The 20,834-nt window shown below is 38.6% G+C and overlaps 1 protein-coding gene across 2 annotated transcripts in view; it reads right to left on the bottom strand.

Moving 5' to 3' along the window:
* The window catches only part of LOC126175486 (cyclic GMP-AMP synthase-like receptor), a 367,167-nt gene that overhangs the window by 28,384 nt on the left and 317,949 nt on the right, over window positions 1-20,834 (bottom strand). For both annotated transcript variants that reach the window (XM_049922303.1, XM_049922304.1), the window contains one exon: window positions 17,010-17,072. In XM_049922303.1, coding sequence (XP_049778260.1) covers window positions 17,010-17,072 — 63 coding nt within the window. The remainder of the gene's footprint in view (window positions 1-17,009; window positions 17,073-20,834) is intronic.

Genomic DNA, 20,834 nt, shown 5'->3' with positions numbered 1-20,834 from the left:
GAAGTCACAGTACATCTTGAACCATTGTTACACTGAAAGAAATAAGGACTGACAATCCCAGTTGCAGCTAGTACACACCACACTGTTAATTTCAGACTGTGTAGTGCATGTTCACAGAACTGCTGTGAGTATCCAGTGCCCCAGAAATGTTAGTTTTGCTTATTAACTGATCAAGCTGCCAAGAATTCTGGATTAGCTGTGCACATTTCTAGAAACATGTTTCAAAAGCAAACAAATGTGACCTTGTTGGTGGGTCTTAGGCATTGCACTACCTGTATCTCATAGGGTCGTGCATGGTAATCAAGGTATAAAATGCACTGTACACTGCCATAGCTCATTTTTAGTGTCTGTGATGTGCAGTAGAGCAATTGCTGATGACTTGTTTGAATTGATGTCCATACATGGTCGATGACTTCCCCTGTCCTCACATTTTGGTGTCATCCAGGAGACTTGATACATTTTGGAGTCATCCAAGAGAGTTGATATCATGCACTGACCCATCCCTGTGCCACTTAGCTTCCCAGTGCTGTATTATGTAGCCATCTGGGATATGTCTGTGGTGGTTTAATCTGCAGAAAGTTTGTTGTGTTGCTACTGTTGACTCTGTTTCATTGTAAAGCTCTACCACATGAACACAGTCTCTCACACTCCACTTCTCGATCGTAAATAAATTTTTTACTCCCTTGTAATGCTGCTAGCATTTCACTGTCTACCTGCCAGTGCGCCTATAGTCACAACAGACTACTGAGAAGGGGCATTTTTTTCTGACTCACCCTTCATGACAGAGCAAATACCTTCGGACTTCCAGAAGAATGCAATAATTCTAATTCCACAGAAAGAAAATGCTGCTATATGTGATTATTACCAAACTATCTGTTTAGTAACTCATGATTGCAGAAGGCTGACATGAGTTATTTACAGAATAATGAAAAAACTAGTGTAAGCCAACTTTGGGGAAAATCAGTATGGGTTCCGGAGAAATGGTGAAACACATGAAGCAATACTGACCCAACAACTTATTGTGGAAGATAAGATAAACAAAGGTAGAGGTGTTAGCTTTTGTAGACATGGAAAAATCTTTTGACAATATTGACTGGAATACACTCTTTGAAATTCTGAAGGTGGCAGAGGAAAATTCAGGGAGCAATAGGTTATATAAAACTTATACAGAAACCAGATAGCAGTTATAAGAGTTCAGGAACAATAAAGGGAAGCCATAGTTGAGAAGGAAATGAGATGGTGTTGTAGCCTCTTCCCAATTTTATCTTATCTATGCACTGAGCAAGCAGCAAAGGATGGCAAAGAAAAATTTGGAGGAGGAATTAAAATTCAGGAAGTAGAAACAAAAATTCTGAGGTTTCCCAGTGGCACTGTAAGTCTGCCAGAAACAGCAAAGGATTTAGAAGATCAATAGAATGGTATAGACAGTGTCTTGAATAGAGGACATAAGATGGCCATTAACAAAAGAAAACAAGGGTATTTGAATGTAGTCAAGTTAAATCAGGCAGTGCTGAGCGAATTAGACCAGGAAGTGAGATGCTAAAAATAGAAGTTAATTTTTTATGCTTGAGCAGTAAAATAAATGATGATGGTCAAAGCAGAGAGGATATGAAATGTAGACAGGCAATGGCAAGAAAATCTTTTCTGAAGAAGAAAAATTTGTTAACATTGAACATGAATTGTTAGAAAGTCTTTACTGAAGGTATCTGTTTGGGGTATAGTCTTGTATGGAAGTAAATCATGGATGACAAGAGAAAAAGTAGAAGCTTACAAAATATGGTGCTATAGAATATACTGAACATTAAAGGTAACTAACAAGGAGAAAACCTGAGTCTAATTTCAAACAAATACCTGTCATACAAGTATAGTTGGTTGTGGCTTCAATTAACCCTCAATATTTTGGCAAAAATGCATGTTTAAATCCGGAAGTAATGCATAAAACATCATCTGAATTTGTAATAAATGCGTTCTCCGAAAATTATTTTGGGCAATTAGTTAATGAGCTCACTCGAATAGTAAACAGTTGAGAAAACACACTTGACCTTGTAATGCGACACCCTCCTCTAACATTACTACACTTCTTTCAGAAATATTTGAAATTATTAAATATCAGGCATACTTAAAGTTCATAGTATTATTCATGCAATCTAATGATAGTTATTAAGTTTATTTCTGGATTCATTTGCAAAACAATGTTATATCTTGGTGATGATTCGTCTTCTGTCAAGAAAGTTTGTAAACTCTTTGGAATGTTGAGAGTACTGCAGAATGTCAGAAGTAGTGGGCATGACTCTGATGGGATCACATGTGTTTTTCTGATTGACACTAACAGTGTAATTTGTGGTGTTATAGAAGTGGAAAATGTAAAGATAGTGTATAATTGAAAAATGCAACAAAAAATAAAATTCAAGAGTAAAACAGGCAAATCTTCAAACATTATTCAGATCAGCAGAAACCTACAAAATCAGAATTTAAGCCTCAAGAATGTACCCCTAGATGTGAGAACTGCAGCCAACAACAAGAGAAAATGAATATGTGTAAAGTGTTTTTCTTTGTATATGTTATGCCTCTCAAAGCTTTCGAAACTTTTGAAGAGACAGGAGAAATTAATGTTGATGTGTGGGAGGGTAAGACTACAACCACTTGGTAACAAATAATCCTGAGCTGATAATGAGCACCAAAAAGGCTACAGGGGTTAGTGAACACAGAGTAGTCATAGTGAGACTGAATACCGCAACTCCCAAATCCACCAAAAATAAACGAGAAATATAGCCATTCACAAAAACAGCTAAATATTTGCTTGACGCCTTCCTGAGAGAAGTCTCCACTACTTCCAAATTAACAGTGCAAGTATAGACCAAATGTGATTTGAATTCAAAGAAATAGTATTGACAGCAATTGCAAGAGTTATACCAAATAAATTAACAAATGAGAAAGCTGATACCCACAGTACACAAAGCAGGTGAGAGCACTGTTGCACAAACAATGAAAAAAGCATGCCAAATTTAAAAGAATACAAAATCCCAAAGACTGCTGATCTTTTACAGAAGCTCAAAATTTAATGTGGACTTCAATATGAAATGCTTGTAATAGCTTCCTCAACAAAAATTTGTCTCAAAATTTGGCAGAAAATCCAAAGAGATTTTGGTTGTAGTGTAGTATGCTAGTGGAAAGACACAAACGATGCCTTTTCTGCGCGATAGCAATGGAAATACTAACGTTGACAGTGCTGCTACAGCAGAGTTACTAAACACAGCCCTCTGAAATTCCTTCACCGAAGAAGAAGAAGTAAAGATTCCAGGATTTGAATCAAGAATAGCTACCAACATGAGTAACTTAGAAGTAGATATCGTCAGAGTAGTGAGGCAGCTTAAATCACTTAATAATAGCAAGACTTCTGGTCCAGCCCATATACCAGTTAGGTTCCTTTCAGAGGATGTTCATGCAATAGCTCCATACTTAAAAAACATATACAACCACTCACTGAATGAAAGATCCATACTCAAAGCTGAGAAGTTGCACAGCTCACATCAGTATTCAAGACAGGCAGTAGGAGTATTCCACTATATTACAGGCCAATATCATTAACATTGATATGCAGCAGGATTTTGGAATATATACTATGTTTGAAAGTTATAAATTACCTTTAAGACAAAGGTCAATTGACACGTAGTTAATGTAGATTTATAAAACATAATTCTCGTGAAACACAACTAGTTCTTTATTCACATGAAGTGCTGAGTGCTGTTGGCAAGGGATTTCAAATTGATTCATGTTTCTATACTTTTAGAAGGCTTTTGACACCATACCTCACAAGCGGCTTGTATTCAAATTGCTCACTTATGGAATATCATCTCAGTTATGCTACTGGATTCATGATTTACTATCAGAGAGGTCACAGTTTGTAGTAACTGATGGAAAGTCATCAAGTAAAACAGAAGTGATTTCTGGAATTCCCCAAGGTAATGTTACAGGCCCTCTGATGTTCTTTATCGATATAAATGATTTAGGAGACAATCTGAACAGCCATCTTAGGTTGTCTGCAGATGACACAGACATTTATCATCTAGTGAAGGAATCAGCAGGCAGAAACCAATTGGTAAACAATTTAAGTTAGATACCTGTTTGGTGCAAAAATTGGCAATTGACCCTAAATAATGGAAAGTGTGAGGTCATCCTCATGACTTCCAAAAGGAATCAATTAAACTTCAGTTACATGATAAATCTATCAAATCTAAAGGGCGTAAATTCAACTAAATACCTAGGAATTAAAATAATGAACAACTTCAACTGGAAAGAACACATAGGAAATGTTGTGGGAATGGCAAACCAAAGACTGCATTTTATTGGCATAACACTTAGAAGATGCAGCAGGTCTACTAAAGAAACTACTTACACTGTGCTTATCCATCTGCTTTTGGAGTACTGCTGTACAGTGTGGGATCCTTACCAGACAAGATTAACTGGGTACATCTAGAAAGGTCAAAGAAGGGCAGCATGTTTTGTGTTATTGAGGAATAGGGACAGAGTGTCACAGACATGATACAGGATTTCAAGTGGACATCATTAAAACAAAGGCATTTCTTGTTTTGGCGGGATCTTCTCATGAAATTTCAATCACCAACTTTCTCTTCCAAATGGGAAAATATTTTACTGATGCCAACCTATATAGGGAGAAATGATCATTCAGTTTATGCACACACTGTTTGAGAGTGGAATAATGGAGAATTAGCTTGAAAGTGATTCAATGAATCCTCTGCCAGCCACTTAAATGTGATTTGCAGAGCAGCCATGTAGATGTACATGTACTGAGTATGACTGGGGAGAAAAGATATTTGTGGCATAACATGACTAAAATAAGGCATCAAAGGGAAGGATACACTCTGACACATCAAGGAACCATCAATTTGGTACTGGTGCTAAGAATTGTAGAGGGAGATCACAAGATGAGTAAAGTAAGCTGGTTCAATTGGATATAGGTTGCAGTAGTTATTCAGAGATGAAGAGGCTTGGTCAGGATAGAGTAGTGTGGAGAGTTGCATCAGCCAATCTTCAGACTGAAGACCACCACCACCACAACAAGGAATGAAGAAATGTTTTCTTTATTTTGAAGATGTACTCTGCATGGGGGATAGATATAAGTGCTATGTGCCATCTGAGGATAATGTAAACATAATTATTGCGTTATAGTTAGGATCTTGCATAAAGTGAGAGCAAAATTTTTCATATGAAGCTATGCTGGTTGCATATTTGATAAGTGCTTGATAACATGAGCACATTTGCCTGTACAAAAGAAACAAAGGCAGCAAGAACACATAAAATGTTTAGCTAATGTACTGTAGATACTTTTGACTTTCAGAAACATGGCTCACATTGGACACAATGCATATAGAAAAAGTAATTTTTAATATCCTCATTTGGTTATAGTACATGTGTACTGAAATTGGGTTTTCCTCATTCTCTCTTTTTTTCAGATGGATTAGTAATCTCTATTAAGATTTTGAGAACAAATTAACAATGTTGAGAAATATTGAAAAACTTATGTAATTGAGGCAGCACCAGCTCTCAGCTGATACAAATCTACAGAGCACTAAGTTAAGTGTTTACCTTTTCCCGTCTTTCCATTGTAATATATTTATTATATTTGGTGAGTGTTTTTCTGTTTAAGAGGTTTAATCTTGCATTTTTGAAAGTGTGTATTCATTCAGTCTGTAGCACAGTAGATGCACTTTTGTTTTGTTTTGAAGACAAGTGTCCAGTTGTTTAGTAAGCCAGTCAGTGAGGCTCCAGCTCTTGGCTGATACATATCTAGAGAGCAACAAGTTAAGTGTTTATCTTTTCTTGTGTTTTCCTTGTAGTATGTTTCAAAAATTTCATGTGTGTTTCTGTTTAAGAGGTGTAAGCTCACATTTTGTAAGTGTAAAGTCTTAGTCTGTATCACAGTTTCCATTTATTCTGAACAGCCAGCTACATAGCTCACTAGGCTTCAGTGTCCATTGGTGATGCATTAGGAAGGTAGTGAATTTCGTATCTATGATTTGTCTGCTTTTGTAGTTCGCTTCTCAGGTAATATTCATTTTCTTTTTCAGTCTTGCTAGGATGGATACATGTGTGTATGCTATGTGTGGATGCAGGAGGAGCTGGTGATAATTCTCAAACAGTTGAATGCACTTTTGGCTATGGTCAGTCACCTTCAGGCTGCTGCCTTGTGCTGTAGTGGTGGCGGTGAATCTGGTATGTCACATGTGGCACCTCAGGTGGTTTTGCCCATGGGCTCTCCTAATAAGGCACATCATAATATATCTGAGGTGGTGGGTCTGCCTTCACAGCAGAGTGAGTAGCAGGTGGTAGCACATTAGCATCACTCTAGGCAGAGGGCCAGTGGGGAGACTGATCACCTGGCTTTGCCCATTCACCCTGTGAGTGGACAGGTGTCTACTCCTGTAGCAGGGTTTGAGCAGGCACCCGGATGGAGAGAAGCTCCAATGGTAGGTGCATTATGGAGTCCTTTAGGCATATAGCAGTCAGGGCTATGAAGAAAGCCAACGAGTACTTGGTATGCCTGGCAGGGACCTTATATGAGATGTGGAGGTGGCCTTGCCTGCGGCTGTTGAGCGTGCAGGGTGTGATAGTGTGTAAGTTATGGCTCACATTGGCACCTGTGACACCTACCACATGGGTTCTGAGGCAATCCTCATTTCGTACAGGTGGCTGGCGGAAATGGTGAAGACTGCTGAACTCATGCATGCAGTGCAATTTGCAGCATTGTTTCCAAAGTTTATTGGGGTCATTTGGTTTGGAGCCAAGTGGAGGGTCTCAACCAAAGGATTCATCAACTCTGTGATGGTCTTGGCTGCAGATTTCTAGACCTACATTATCAATTGGGAATTTGTAAGGCAGAAGTGTGCTATACAAAGGAAGCAGCTAATGGGGTAGCAGAGTACTTGTGGATCGCACATGATGGTTTTTTTTTTTTTTTTTTTTTTTTTTTTTTTTTTAGGCTAGGCAGTAGTTTGATGTACTCCAATGAACACTGATCAGTTAATATGCAGCAAGGGAAGTGAGACTGCATTTATAGTAAAGATGCTCCGACAGTCAAAATTTTTTAAGTAAATTGTCACAGTATTTGTACCAAAGTTCCTGGATTTACTGCCCTGCAAGGTAGTTCTCGCTCTCGCATTATTCCCAGAATTGAGAGCTAGCTGAAACCCAAAGTGGAAAGCTTTGACATATTTAGGAGTTATGGAATGTATACTGGAAAGACAGATTAGAGACCACAGGTTTGGGAGAGTTCATTGCAGCTGACAAAAATATTGTCTCTATTGATATCAAAGTTAAGTCTGACAGTGCAGTTATTTGATCATATATAACAGGTCTAGGTGAAACCAAGTTAATTGTTGGGTGTTTTTATTGGTCACCTGATTCTGCTGTGACAGTTCTAGAGTTATTAAAAGAATGTCTGTGGTTATTAGTGCATAAGTGCCCGGATCATGCATTGCTAATTGGAGGTAAATTTAACTTATCGAGTATAGACTGAAATGCCTATGAATTCATAGCAGTGGGTTCAGACAGACAGTCATGTGAAGTACTTTTTTGCAGAGAACACATAGTGTGTTGTGGGGTGATCACTCTGTTGTAGAAAGAATTCAATAGCCGAGATCGCTTAAATATTGTTTACTAGATGACTGGTTTCAACACAGTAAAGGTGCCATCATCAGGTCTGTGAATATATAACATGGCAGGTTCGAGGGAGGGATTACATGAGTTACACTATATACATTACTATTAGTACAGTACCACATACCTGAATGTAGATTAACATGTATAAATCATTTGGATATAATGATACATGAGGTAGACCAGCTGATATAAAATCACTGTCGCAGAAATAAAAATTAAAAAACAACTACTCTCATGATCATACTATTCCGTCAGATATATAAAACCAAAGTAACAAGATAAAACTGTTTGACACATGACCGCAGCTTGGCTAACAACAGTCATACCAACGTATACAGAATATGTTCACAGACACGTGAGTAGCTCAAAGACTTCTGAAGTTATGGAACCCAGTATGTTGCCCTCAGTCATGAATGTTCATCAGGAACAAGGGTAACATCAGGAGTGCCCCAGGGAAGTGTGACAGGACTGCTGTAATTCTCTATATATATAAATGATTTGGTGGACTGGGTGAGCAGCAGTTTGTGGGTGTTTGCTGATGATGCTGTGGTTTATGGCAAGGTGCCATTGTTGAGTGTCTGTAAGAGGATACAAGATGACATAGACAAAATTTGTAGGTGGAGTGGCCGGTCGGAGTGGCCGTGAGGTTCTAGGCACTACAGTCTGGAGCCGAGCGACCGCTCCGGTCGCAGGTTCGAATCCTGCCTCGGGCATGGATGTGTGTGATGTCCTTAGGTTAGTTAGGTTTAATTAGTTCTAAATTCTAGGCGACTAATGACCTCAGAAGTTAAATCGCATAGTGCTCAGAGCCATTTGAACCATTTTTTGTAGGTGGAGTGATGACTGGCAGCTAGCTTTAAATGTAGAAAAATGTAAGTTAATGCAGATGAGTAGGAAAAACAAACTCACAATGTTCAGATACAGCACTGGTAGTATTCTGTTGACACAGTCACATTGTTAAATATCTGAGCATAATGTTGCAAAATAAATAAATAAATAAACTTTGGTTTATTGGGAGAATACTAGGAAAGTGTGGTTCATCTGTAATGGAGATTGCATATTGGACACTAATGCAAGCTATTCTTGAGTACTGCTTGAGTGTATGGAATCTGTACCAGATCAAACGAGCATAAGTTGCAGGGATTCACAAGATTGCTAACACTGTCTCCCTCCCACCCTGCCACCACGGACCCAAGATATTGTCTAGCCTCTGATGCTTCATTGGAGTCTATGGTGCCAGTGAACTTGAACTGAAAATGATTTATGGAACAGTACAATATTTTTGTTAGTAGCTTGTTCCGCAATGGGAAAAAAGAAAAGGTATTCATATGATGTGGGCTATAAATTGGGAGTAATATCATTTGCAGAAGAACATGGAAACAGAGCAGCTGGGTGGCATTTTGGCCCTCCACCAACAGAGAAAAAACATTCATGTTTGGCAGGCTAGTAAAGAAGAATTGAAAAAAATGAGGAAGACTAAATGTGCAAATAAAGGACTGAATGCAAAATGGCCAAACTAGAAAATGACGTATTGAAATGAAATCAAGGACACCATCAAAATGACCCTGAAATTAATACAAAAATGATTCAGATACACACTCGTAAGCTAGTATACTACAATGGAACTTAACAGACTTTAATGGTGGAGTTTATTGATGCTACAGACTTACAAAGTGTCATGGACTTAGCATGTGAATCAAAACAAAAATATCCCAGAAAATGCAACAAGTGTGTTAAGAGAAAATATTATCTTTCCATCACTTTATTATTCAACATTGAAAGGAAAAGGAAACCAGTGTGGAACTATGCCAGATAGCCATTATGGACAAAACTCCTCTGACATTTTATGTGTCAAGTAACAGAACTGTTGTCACAAAAAATGCTAAAACTGTAACTCTAAAAACAAGTGTACAGGAAAAAATGCACTACAGTGTTGTCCTTTCATGTTGTGCTGATGGTACTAAACTTAATCCAGTGATCATTTTCAAGCACAAAACAATGACAAAACCTTCCGAAATACCAGCAGGTGTTGTTGTTCATGTACATGACAAGGCTTGGATGAATGAGCCTGGTAAGAAATTATGGTTAACAGAGTGTGGGAGAGAAGGAAAGATGCTTTATTGAAGCAGAGTTCTCTTCTTATGCTAGGTCAGTTTAGTAGTCATTTGAAAAATTCTGTGCAAGAGAAACTGAGACATGGAAGTACAGAGCTTGCTGTTATTCCAGAAGGATGTACTTCACAATTGCAACCTCTTGATGTCTCAATAAATAAACCACTTCAAGTGCATATGAGAGAGGAGTGGAACAAATGGATGATGGATGAAACCCAACACAAATTCACACTGAAGGGAGCTTTAAAATGACCTACAATCAAACAAGTGTGTCAGTGGATAAAACAGTCATGTCCTAGAGTGAGAGAAAACATTACTTTAAATCTTTCAAGAAATGCAGCATAAGTAACAATCTTGATGGCAGTGAAGACCATCTTACACATGAAAGGGACAATGACAATGACAAAGAGGAAGAAGAATAAAAAGAAGAAGAATTATAAGAAAGTTCAGATGATGATTTTCAGGGATTTTAAAGATCAGTTTGGTTTTATAATCTAATTTTTTTTTAAGATCTTGCCTTGCAAGCTAATAATAAAAACAGTAAAAATGCTATTTAAAAAAAAATGCTTAAAAATTGAGGTGCATCTTAAAGGCTATAGCATCTTTTTGTCTGTAAAATACAGCAGATGTTATTTGTATCTCACTTTGATTGCTCTACCTGTTTGTGCCATATAATAACTGGGACAGTTAGTGCAAATCATTTTGCAGATGCCTGAATTTGAAAATTGATCCTGAACAGTACTGAGGATGTGCGCAAGATTTTTCTTTAAGTTATTATTAGCAGAAAATATCACCTTAAATTTACATTTATTACCACGAGGCATTTTATCCTGTTGGGCATATTGCCTAAAAAGGGGATGGAAATAAACTTATTATGTTTGACTTTGTTGTATGCAGGTTTATTACCCTGTAATGCTGAAAAATTTTTATTTTTTATTTTTTTCTAGGAATACAGTCTTCTAATCTTTCTTGTATCCATGATTAATAGCAATGGATTTTAACACATTGATTTCATTCTGTTGGTTAATAGGTGGAAGAGGCATTGTTATAGCACAGTTAACAGCAGAATGGAAAAATGATAATTTGTGTGCTTGTGGACAAGAGAAAACAATGGGGACAATGTTATCAGAATAAATTGGCTTACGAAAGATATTAAAGCTAATACTGTTATTTACTGTAGTTCATTAAGTCTGTAGAAAGTGCTTTCTTTAATTCCAACTCGGAATTGAAACAAAAAAAAAATGTTTTTACACTTATTAGATAGACAACATGATTATTGCTTTTGATGACAATGACCAAGAATTAGAAAATACAGTTCACAAAAGAAACCCAAAATGAAAATTCAGAACTTAACTTTTTCAATCTCAAAATATCTATTGTAGATAGCTGTATTAGCTTTAACATCTTCCACTGCTTCCCTTTCATGTTCTTTGACTGATTTTGGTACAAGATGTAAATAACATTTCCCTCACTGTACTGAATCTCCGATAACTTCAGAATTTCACAGTGTGTTTTCCAGTGAACACTGTCAAAAACTTGCTTTAACTATGCAAATGTTATAAACATAGATATGTCTTTTTCTACACTATCTTCTAAGATAAGCCATAGGACCAGTATAGAGCCACAGAATGATTTTGACCACTAAAATAAAAAGCCTTCACTTAGTACAATCGAGACAGAAGTTAAAATATTTGTTTCACCAAGTCTCTGTAAATAATGGGCAGAAAATTCTACCACTCATTCAGCTCCTCATTGAAAGAAATCTGCTCCATGGTTGCAGCTGTGAGAATGCCTGTGTCGATGTCCTCATCACTAGAAAACCTCTTTGCCTGGCAGCCTTTCTTCCCAATCAGCATCATCCATGTACATGGGGTTTGGACAAATAGTTGGCAGCATTTTACTATAGCTGGACATGACATTGCATCCAGAATGATAATGCAGAGCTTAACTTCCTGAATCTCAAAATATCTATAGTAAGCAACATCTTCCACTGCTTCCCTACATTGTATTTAGTCCATGTACCATCAGAACTTCACAGTGAGGCTTTGTGCAATTTATACTTTTGCCCACAAAAATATATTGTCCCATGTACTTAAACTTTGGTGAATATATCCAGCTGCTGAGTCATTTCACTCATATGCCCATTATACAGGAATCCCAGAACACTTACTCTCTGTTAACACTGCACCACTCTAGTTGCATAAATTTCTTAGCTTGTGATGACATATGTAACTTACTTTATCATGTACCTACCAACTAGGCCTTGTCTTTTTAAGTATTCAGTCCTCTGCCACCTCCATTATTCATTTCCCAAGGCTACAATTTGTCTTCTATTATATTTCTTTCCCCTGTTTCAGCCAATTAATGCCTTATGTCCCTATCAGCTTTCAAGAACCTCTGGTTCTTTCAATTTAGCCAGTGCCAACCTATCTTTTTGCAGTTTCTTAAGGTTTAATCTGCAGTTCATAACCAATAAATTATGGTCAGAGCCCACACCTTCTCCTGGAAACATCTTTTAGCCAAATCTGGTTTAAAAATATCTGTCTTACCATTACATAATGAATCTGAATTTCTGCATTGTCTCCAGGTATCTTCTACGTACAGAATCTTCCTTCATGATTCTTAAACCAAGTGTTTGTGAGTACTGAAGCACACTCTGTGCAAAATCCTACCAGGCAGCTTCTCCTTTCATTCCTCTCCCTCCCCCCCCCCCCCTCCAAATCAATGATCTCCTACTACAATTTATCCTCTTCCTTTCTTCCTTCTCCTACTAACAAATTCTTGTCACTCATAAGATTAAAATTTTGTATCTCTTAAATGTCTAAATAATTTCCTCTATCATAAATTCTTTCAATCACATCATCACCTGTGAAGCTGGTGTGATATAAACATATACTACCACATGTCTATCTTCACTATGATAGGCTTCATGTCTACCCTGGCTACAATAATGGATTCCTATACTGTTCATAACAGCTTCCCTGTATTTCTATTTTCCTATTTATTATTATACCTACTCACAAATTATGATAGGCTTCATGTCTACCCTGGCTACAATAATGGATTCCTACACTGTTCATAACAGCTTCCCTGTATTTCTATTTTCCTATTTATTATTATACCTACTCACAAATTATCCTTATTTTATTTTCTATTTATAACCTCCCCCCCCCCCCTAAGAACCATGGACCTTGTCATTGGTGGGGAGGCTTGCGTGCCACAATGATACAGATAGCCGTAGGTGCAACCACACTGGAGGGGTACCTGTTGAGAGGCCAGACAAATGTGTGGTTCCTGAAGAGGGGCAGCAGCCTTTTCAGTAGTTGCAGATGCAACAGTCTGGATGATTGACTCATCTGGCCTTGTAACACTAACCAAAATGGCCTTGCTGTTCTGGTAGTGCGAACGGCAGAAAGAAGAGGAAACTACAGCCGTAATTTTTCCCAAGGGCATGCAGCTTTAATGTATGATTAAATGATGATGGCGTCCTCTTGGGTAAAATATTCTCGAGGTAAAATAGTCCCCCATTCGGATCTCCGGGCGGGGACTACTCAAGAGGACGTCATTATCAGGAGAAAGAAAACTGGCGTTCTACGAATCGGAGCGTGGAATGTCAGATCTCTTAATCGGGCAGGTAGGTTAGACAATTGAAAAAGGGAAATGGATAGGTTAAAGTTAGGTATACTGGGAATTAGTGAAGTTCGGTGGCAGGAGGAACAAGACTTTTGGTCAGGTGACTACAGGGTTATAAATACAAAATCAAATAGTGATAATGCAGGAGTAGGTTTAATAATGAATAAAAAAATAGGAGTGCGGGTAAGCTACTACAAACAGCATAGTGTACGCATTATTGTGGCCAAGATAGACACGAAGCCCATGCCTACTACAGTAGTAAAAGTTTACATGCCAACTAGCTCTGCAGATGATGAAGCAATTGATGAAATGTATGATGAGATAAAAGAAATTATTCAGGTAGTGAAGGGAGATGAAAATTTAATAGTCATGGGTGACTGGAATTCAACTGTAGGAAAAGGAAGAGAAGGAAACATAGTAGGAGAATATGGATTAGTGCTAAGAAATGAAAGAGGAGGCCGCCTGGTAGAATTTTGCACAGAGCATAACTTAATCATAGCTTACACTTGGTTCAAGAATCATGAAAGAAGGTGTATACATGGAAGAACCCTGGAGATACTAGAAGGTTTCAGATAGATTATATAATGGTAAGACAGAGATTTAGGAACCAGGTTTTAAATTGTAAGACATTTCCAGGGACAGATGTGGACTCTGACCACAATCTATTGGTTATCAACTCTAGATTAAAACTGAAGAAACTGCAAAAAGGTGGGAATTTAAGGAGATGGGACCTGGATAAACTGAAAGAACCAGAGGTTTTACAGTGTTTCAGGGAGAGCATAAGGGAACAATTGACAGGAATGGGCGAAAGAAATACAGTAGAAGAAGAATGGGTAGCTTTGAGAGATGAAATAGTGAAGGCAGCAGAGGATCAAGTAGGTAAAAAGACGAGGGCTAGTAGAAATCCTTGGGTAACAGAAGAGATACTGAATTTAATTGATGAAAGGAGAAAATACAAAAATGTAGTAAATGAAGCAGGCAAAAAGGAATACAAACGTCTCTAAAATGAGATCAACAGGAAGTGCAAAACGGCTAAGCAGGAATGGCTAGAGGACAAATGTAAGGATGTAGAGGCTTACCTTACGAGGGGTAAGATAGATACTGCCTACAGGAAAATTAAAGAGATCTTTGGAGATAAGAGAATCACTTGTATGAATATCAAGAGCTCAGATGGAAACCAAGTTCTAAGCAAAGAAGGGAAAGCAGAATGGTGGAAGGAGTATATATACAGGGGCAATGTTCTTGAGGACAATATTATGGAAATGGAAGAGGATGTAGATGAAGATGAAATGGGAGATATGATACTGCGTGAAGAGTTTGACAGAGCACTGAAAGACCTAAGTCGAAACAAGGCCCCGGGAGTAGACAACATTCCATTAGAACTACTGACAGCCTTGGGAGAGCCAGTCCTGACAAAACTCTATCATCTGGTGAGCAAGATGTATGAGACAGGCGAAATTCCCTCATACTTCAAGAAGAATATAATAATTACAATCCCAAAGAAAGCAGGTGTTGACAGATGTGAAAGTTACCAAACTATCAGTTTAATAAGTGACAGCTGTGAAATGCTAACGCGAATTCTTTACAGACGAATGGAAAAACTGGTAGAAGCTGACCTCGGGGAAGATCAGTTTGGATTACATAGAAATGTTGGAACATGTGAGGCAATACTGACCTTATGACTTATCTTGAAAGAAAGATTAAGGAAAGGGAAACCTACGTTTCTAGCATTTGTAGACTTAGAGAAAAACCTTTGAAAATGTTGACTGGAATACTCTCTTTCAAATTCTGAAGGTGGCAGGGGTAAAATACAGGGAGCGAAAGGCTATTTACAATTTGTAAAGAAACCAGATGGCAGTTATAAGAGTCAAGGGACATGAAAGGGAAGCAGTGGTTGTGAAGGGAGTGAGACAGGGTTGTAGCCTCTCCCCCAATGCTATTCAGTCTGTATATTGAGAAAGCACTAAGGGAAACAAAAGAAAAGTTCAGAGTAGGCATTAAAATCCATGGAGAAGAAATAAAAACTTAGAGGATCGCCAATGACATTGTAATTCTATCAGACACAGCAAAGGATCAACCTGTACTCACCCTACCAGAAGTCCTGTTCTTTCTGCCACAGCACTTCGCTAATTTGCACTGTATCCAGCTTCAGTCTTTCCTTTTTCAATTCCCTAACCTCCCTTCCCAATTACAGGATCTAACATTCGACACTCTGCCCCTTTTCTTTCTGGAAAGCATTTGACATGTGCTCCACTGCAGACTGTTAACAGAGGTATGGGCATATGGAATAGATTCCCAGATATGTAAGTGGCTTGAAGGTTTCTTAAGTAATAGAACCCAGTATGTTTTCCGCTATGGAATGTGTTCATCTGAGACATGGATATCAACAGGAATGTCTCAGGAAAGTGTGATAGGACCTCTATTATTTTATATGTATATAAATGTTCTGGTGGACATGGTGGGCATTAATCTGTGGTTATTTTCTGATGTTGCTGATGGGAAGATGTCAAAGTTGAGTGACTGTAGGAGATCTCTTCTGGACAGCACGTTGCAAAGCCTCCCAGACACGCTCAATAATGTTCATGCCTGGGGAGTTTGGTGGCCAGTGGAAGTGTTTAAAATCAGAAGAGTTTTCCTGGAGCCACCCTGTAGCAATTCTGGCTGTGTGGGGTGTTGCATTGTCCTGCTGGAATTGCCCAAGTTCATCAGAATGCAGAATGGACATGAATGTATGCAGGTGATCAGACAGGATGCTTATGTATATTTCACCTGTCAGAGTCTTTTCTGGACATATCAGGGGTCCCATATCACTTCAACTGCACATGCCCCACACCATTACAGAGTCTCCACCAGCTTGAACAGTCCCCTGCTGACATGCAGGGTCCATGGATTGATGAAGTTGTCTCCTTACCCATACACATCCATCTGCTCGATACAATTTCAAACAAGACTTGTCCGAGCAACACGTTTCCAGTCATCTACAGTCCAATGTTGGTGTTGACATGCCCAGCTTTGTGGGAGGCAATCATCAAAGGTACATGCGTGGGCCTTCAGCATCGAAAGCCCATATTGATGATGTTTCATTGAATAGTTCACATGCTGATACTTGCTGATGGCCCAGCACTGGAATCTGCAGCATTGAAATTTGCAGAAGGGTAGCATTTCTGTCATGTTGAACGATTCTCATCAGTTGTCATTCATTCCATGCTTGCAGGATCTTTTTCCAGCCACAGTGTTGATCGAGATTTGATCTTTTAGTGGATTCCTGACATTCACAGTACACTCGTGAAATGGTCATATGGGAAAATCCCCTCTTCATCACTATCTCAGTTATTCTGTGTCCATCACTCATGCATCAACTATAGCACCATGTTCAAACTCACTTACATCTTGATAACCTGCCATTGTAGCAGCAGTAACCAATCTAACAACTGCACCAGATACTTTTTGCCTTATATAGGTGTTGCTGACCACAGCGCCATATTCTTCCTGTTCACATATCTATGTGTTTGAATATGCAAGCCTATATCAGTTTCTTTGGCACTTCAGTGTATTATTTCTTAATGTCAACTTGCTAATACCAACCTTGATACTACAGGCATGTCCCAGTTAGTTTCATCACCAGACTCTTCTTCAGAAGATGGCAGCCTGAGGAAAAAATGAGACAATAATGAATAAATTATTATGCAACCAATGAAGATAATTTTGCAGTCAAGTGACAACTTTGTCTTTTATTTGCTTCCCAGCTTTTTGGTGGAGGGAAACAAAATAGCAGTAGCTAATTACTGACCTCTATGAGTGTGAATTTAATTTATAATATGGACACTAACATACAGTCAGCATAAGGAAACACCCAGAATTACCAACTGATTGTGGGAGTGTAGTTTTGAGAAAATTAAACAATAATATAAATGTGTAACTACAAATGTGGATGAGTTTACTACATGTTTGAATTTAAAAGTGATGCAATTGCTGAAAATATATTTCTTGTAAGGTATTTTCCTATGTATTGAACATTAAATATATAGACCAGTCCCATTAGTAGCATATCCTACACCATTAGAGGCACAACTACATCTGAGAGCAATCATGTGACACACCAATTTTGCTCCAGCTTCTCCAAAGCTTGAGCACCAGCCAGCTGTCCAGTTGAGTGAATGGCCATGCATAATTAGGTCTCATACAGAAGACATCTACATTACTTCCTTCTTACAAAGGAAAGAGGCTACAGTCATGATTGTTATTCCACATATAAAGACATATTTCGCCTTTAAGTTTTGCTCTGATCTCTAATCATGCACTACCCTACTCCATGGTTTCTGGTCCATGGTCAGCATTGCTTCCCACTTCTTCTGCACTTATACCCCTTCCTCAAAGTAAAAGCATATAAATCACCCATTTTATTTCTTGTCTACCACTGCTTCTCTTGTCCTCCATAGTTAAACCTATGTGTATTTTCCTACATGGGTCCCTTTCGATCCCAAGTACTGCATAGCCACATTATTTTATTGTATTATTATACAGTATTTCATCTGTTAAATTCAACCCGCATTCCTATATACCCTCTTGCTACTGATACTCTTGATTAATGCTAACAATTGTTTTCTGCCACTTTCATGGTAATCGCATTTTGTTAGTGGGTTAGGTCATCAGAAGAGCAAACCACTTCACAAATGATTTCCATGTAATGACTAGTTGTACCATCCAACATTAGTCTGATATGTGCAGGCTGTTTAATATACACACCTCCAATCATAACTATTACTACTAGTGACATTGATAGAAACACGAGAAAACATATGTAAAACTGATAGGTAAACATATCTAAAAACAAAGATGATGTAACTTACCAAACAAAAGCGTTGGCATGTTGATAGATGCACAAACAAACACAAACACACACACAAAATTCAAGCATTTGCAACCAACGGTCGCTTCATCAGGAAAGAGGGAAGGAGAGGGAAAGACGAAAGGATGTAGGTTTTAAGGGAGAGGGTAAGGAGTCATTCCAATCCCGGGAGTGGAAAGACTTACCTTAGGGGGAAAAAAGGACAGGTATACACTCGCACACACACACATATCCATCCGCACATATACAGACACAAGCAGACATTTGTAAAGGCAAAGAGTTTGGGCGGAGATGTCAGTCGAGGCGGAAGTACAGAGGCAAAGATGTTGTTGAATGACAGGTGAGGTATGAGCGGCGGCAACTTGCAATTAGCGGAGGTTGAGGCCTGGTGGGTAACAGGAAGAGAGGATATACTGAAGGGCAAGTTCCCATCTCCGGAGTTCTGACAGGTTGGTGTTAGTGGGAAGTATCCAGATAACCCGGACGGTGTAACACTGTGCCAAGATGTGCTGGCCGTGCACCAAGGCATGTTTAGCCACAGGGTGATCCTCATTACCAACAAACACTGTCTGCCTGTGTCCATTCATGCAAATGGACAGTTTGTTGCTGGTCATTCCCACATAGAACACTTCACAGTGTAGGCAGGTCAGTTAGTAAATCACGTGGGTGCTTTCATACGTGGCTCTGCCTTTGATCGTGTACACCTTCTGGGTTACAGGACTGGAGTAGGTGGTGGTGGGAGGGTGCATGGGACAGGTTTTACACCGGGGGCGGTTACAAGGGTAGGAGCCAGAGGGTAGGGAAGGTGGTTTGGGGATTTCATAGGGAGGTACCAAGAGGTTACAAAGGTTAGGTGGACGGCGGAAAGACACTCTTGGTGGAATGGGGAGGATTTCATGAAGGATGGATCTCATTTCAGGGCAGGATTTGAGGAATTCGTATCGTATACCTGCTGGACAGCCACATTCAAAGTCTGATCCAGTCCCGGAAAGTATCCTGTCACAAGTGGGGCACTTTTGGGGTTCTTCTGTGGGGGAAGATGTACATGATCAAAGGCAGAGCCACGTGTGAAAGCACATCTTTGCCTCTGTACTTCCACCTCGACTGACATCTCTGCCCAAACTCTTTGACTTTACAAATGTCTGCTTGTGTCTGTATATGTGCAGATAGATATGTGTGTGTGTGTGAGTGTATACCTGTCCTTTTTTCCCCCTAAGGTAAGTCTTTCCACTCCCGGGATTGGAATGACTCCTTACCCTTTCCCTTAAAACCCACATCCTTTCGTCTTTCCCTCTCCTTCCCTCTTTCCTGACAAAGCGACCGTTGGTTGCGAAAGCTTGAATTTTGTGTGTGTGTTTGTGTTTGTTTGTGCATCTATCAATATGCCATTGCTTTCGTTTGGTAAGTTACATCATCTTTGTTTTTAGATATATTTTTCCCACGTGGAATGTTTCCCTCTATTATACTGATAGGTAAACACTATGACTCGAAACTGAGTCCTTCATCAGTGGCAGTGGCAGGTGAATAAATTTAAATAAAATATATTGTTCTACAAACAGGGAAACACACAAAGCCAATGAATTGCTGACTGCATAATTCCTTTTCCACATTGTCAATAATTTATCATTCTGTCCTTCCCACAGAAATTAAAAATAATTCTCAAAATATTTACACAGTTAACATAATTAAATACTGCACTAATGGTTAAAAAGTTAAATCTAAGAAATCAAATTTGATATGCACAATTCTGTGTGTAAATGTACCACCAAAAACAATACACGAGAATGAGGAAGTGTAGCTTGCTTCAACTAATGCTGTGTTTACAAACATTGTTCTACAGATCTGGAGCAGGTTTGAGCAACATAATGAGCAACTTACATGTCCTACTGTACAATTCCACATATATCCTACTTGCACAAAACTTTTCTCATAAAGCAGCTATGTTGCTGTCAGGCATACAAAAATCTGAATATGTTGAGTGGTTAACAACTATGCTCTGTTAATCATTCTAATATTGTCTACTACGTCCCACAGGTATGATGTGTAGGGTACTGCAGTTTAGTCCTAGATTCCTCACTTAATACTAGTTCTCAAAACATTGCTCTTAGTTTATCACAGAGAAAATCATTAAAATTCTACACACTTTTCTGGGGTCTGCCTTAAGTTTCTTGTAAATCTGTCAGTAACTCTCCATCCAAGATGAAATTCCTATGATCATCCTATCAAGAAATCCTGAATCCATCCCAGTTATGCCAACATATAATTTTAATTTAACAGACTATTACCCTTCATGAATATTTCTAACCTGTCTGACCAGTAATTGATATGATCATGATTAAAAATACAGTACTATGTAATTGTAGAATTGTATGGCTTAGGAGACAGTGTATAGGCCTTCTAGAATGCTATTGGTCAGACTAGAATTAGCAAAAACTATGCAACTTAAGCAATCTAACCTGGCAAACTACTCACAACACTCTTAGGCTATAGTAAATAAAGATGTTTACTATACACATACTTATAGGATATCCAAGTAGCTATTCTTTTATGTTGATGTTATA

Source organism: Schistocerca cancellata, chromosome 3 (genome assembly GCF_023864275.1).
Source record: "Schistocerca cancellata isolate TAMUIC-IGC-003103 chromosome 3, iqSchCanc2.1, whole genome shotgun sequence".
NCBI lineage: Eukaryota > Metazoa > Arthropoda > Insecta > Orthoptera > Acrididae > Schistocerca > Schistocerca cancellata.
Note: the sequence above shows the minus strand (reverse complement) of the source record. Positions and strands in the feature narration are given on the sequence as shown.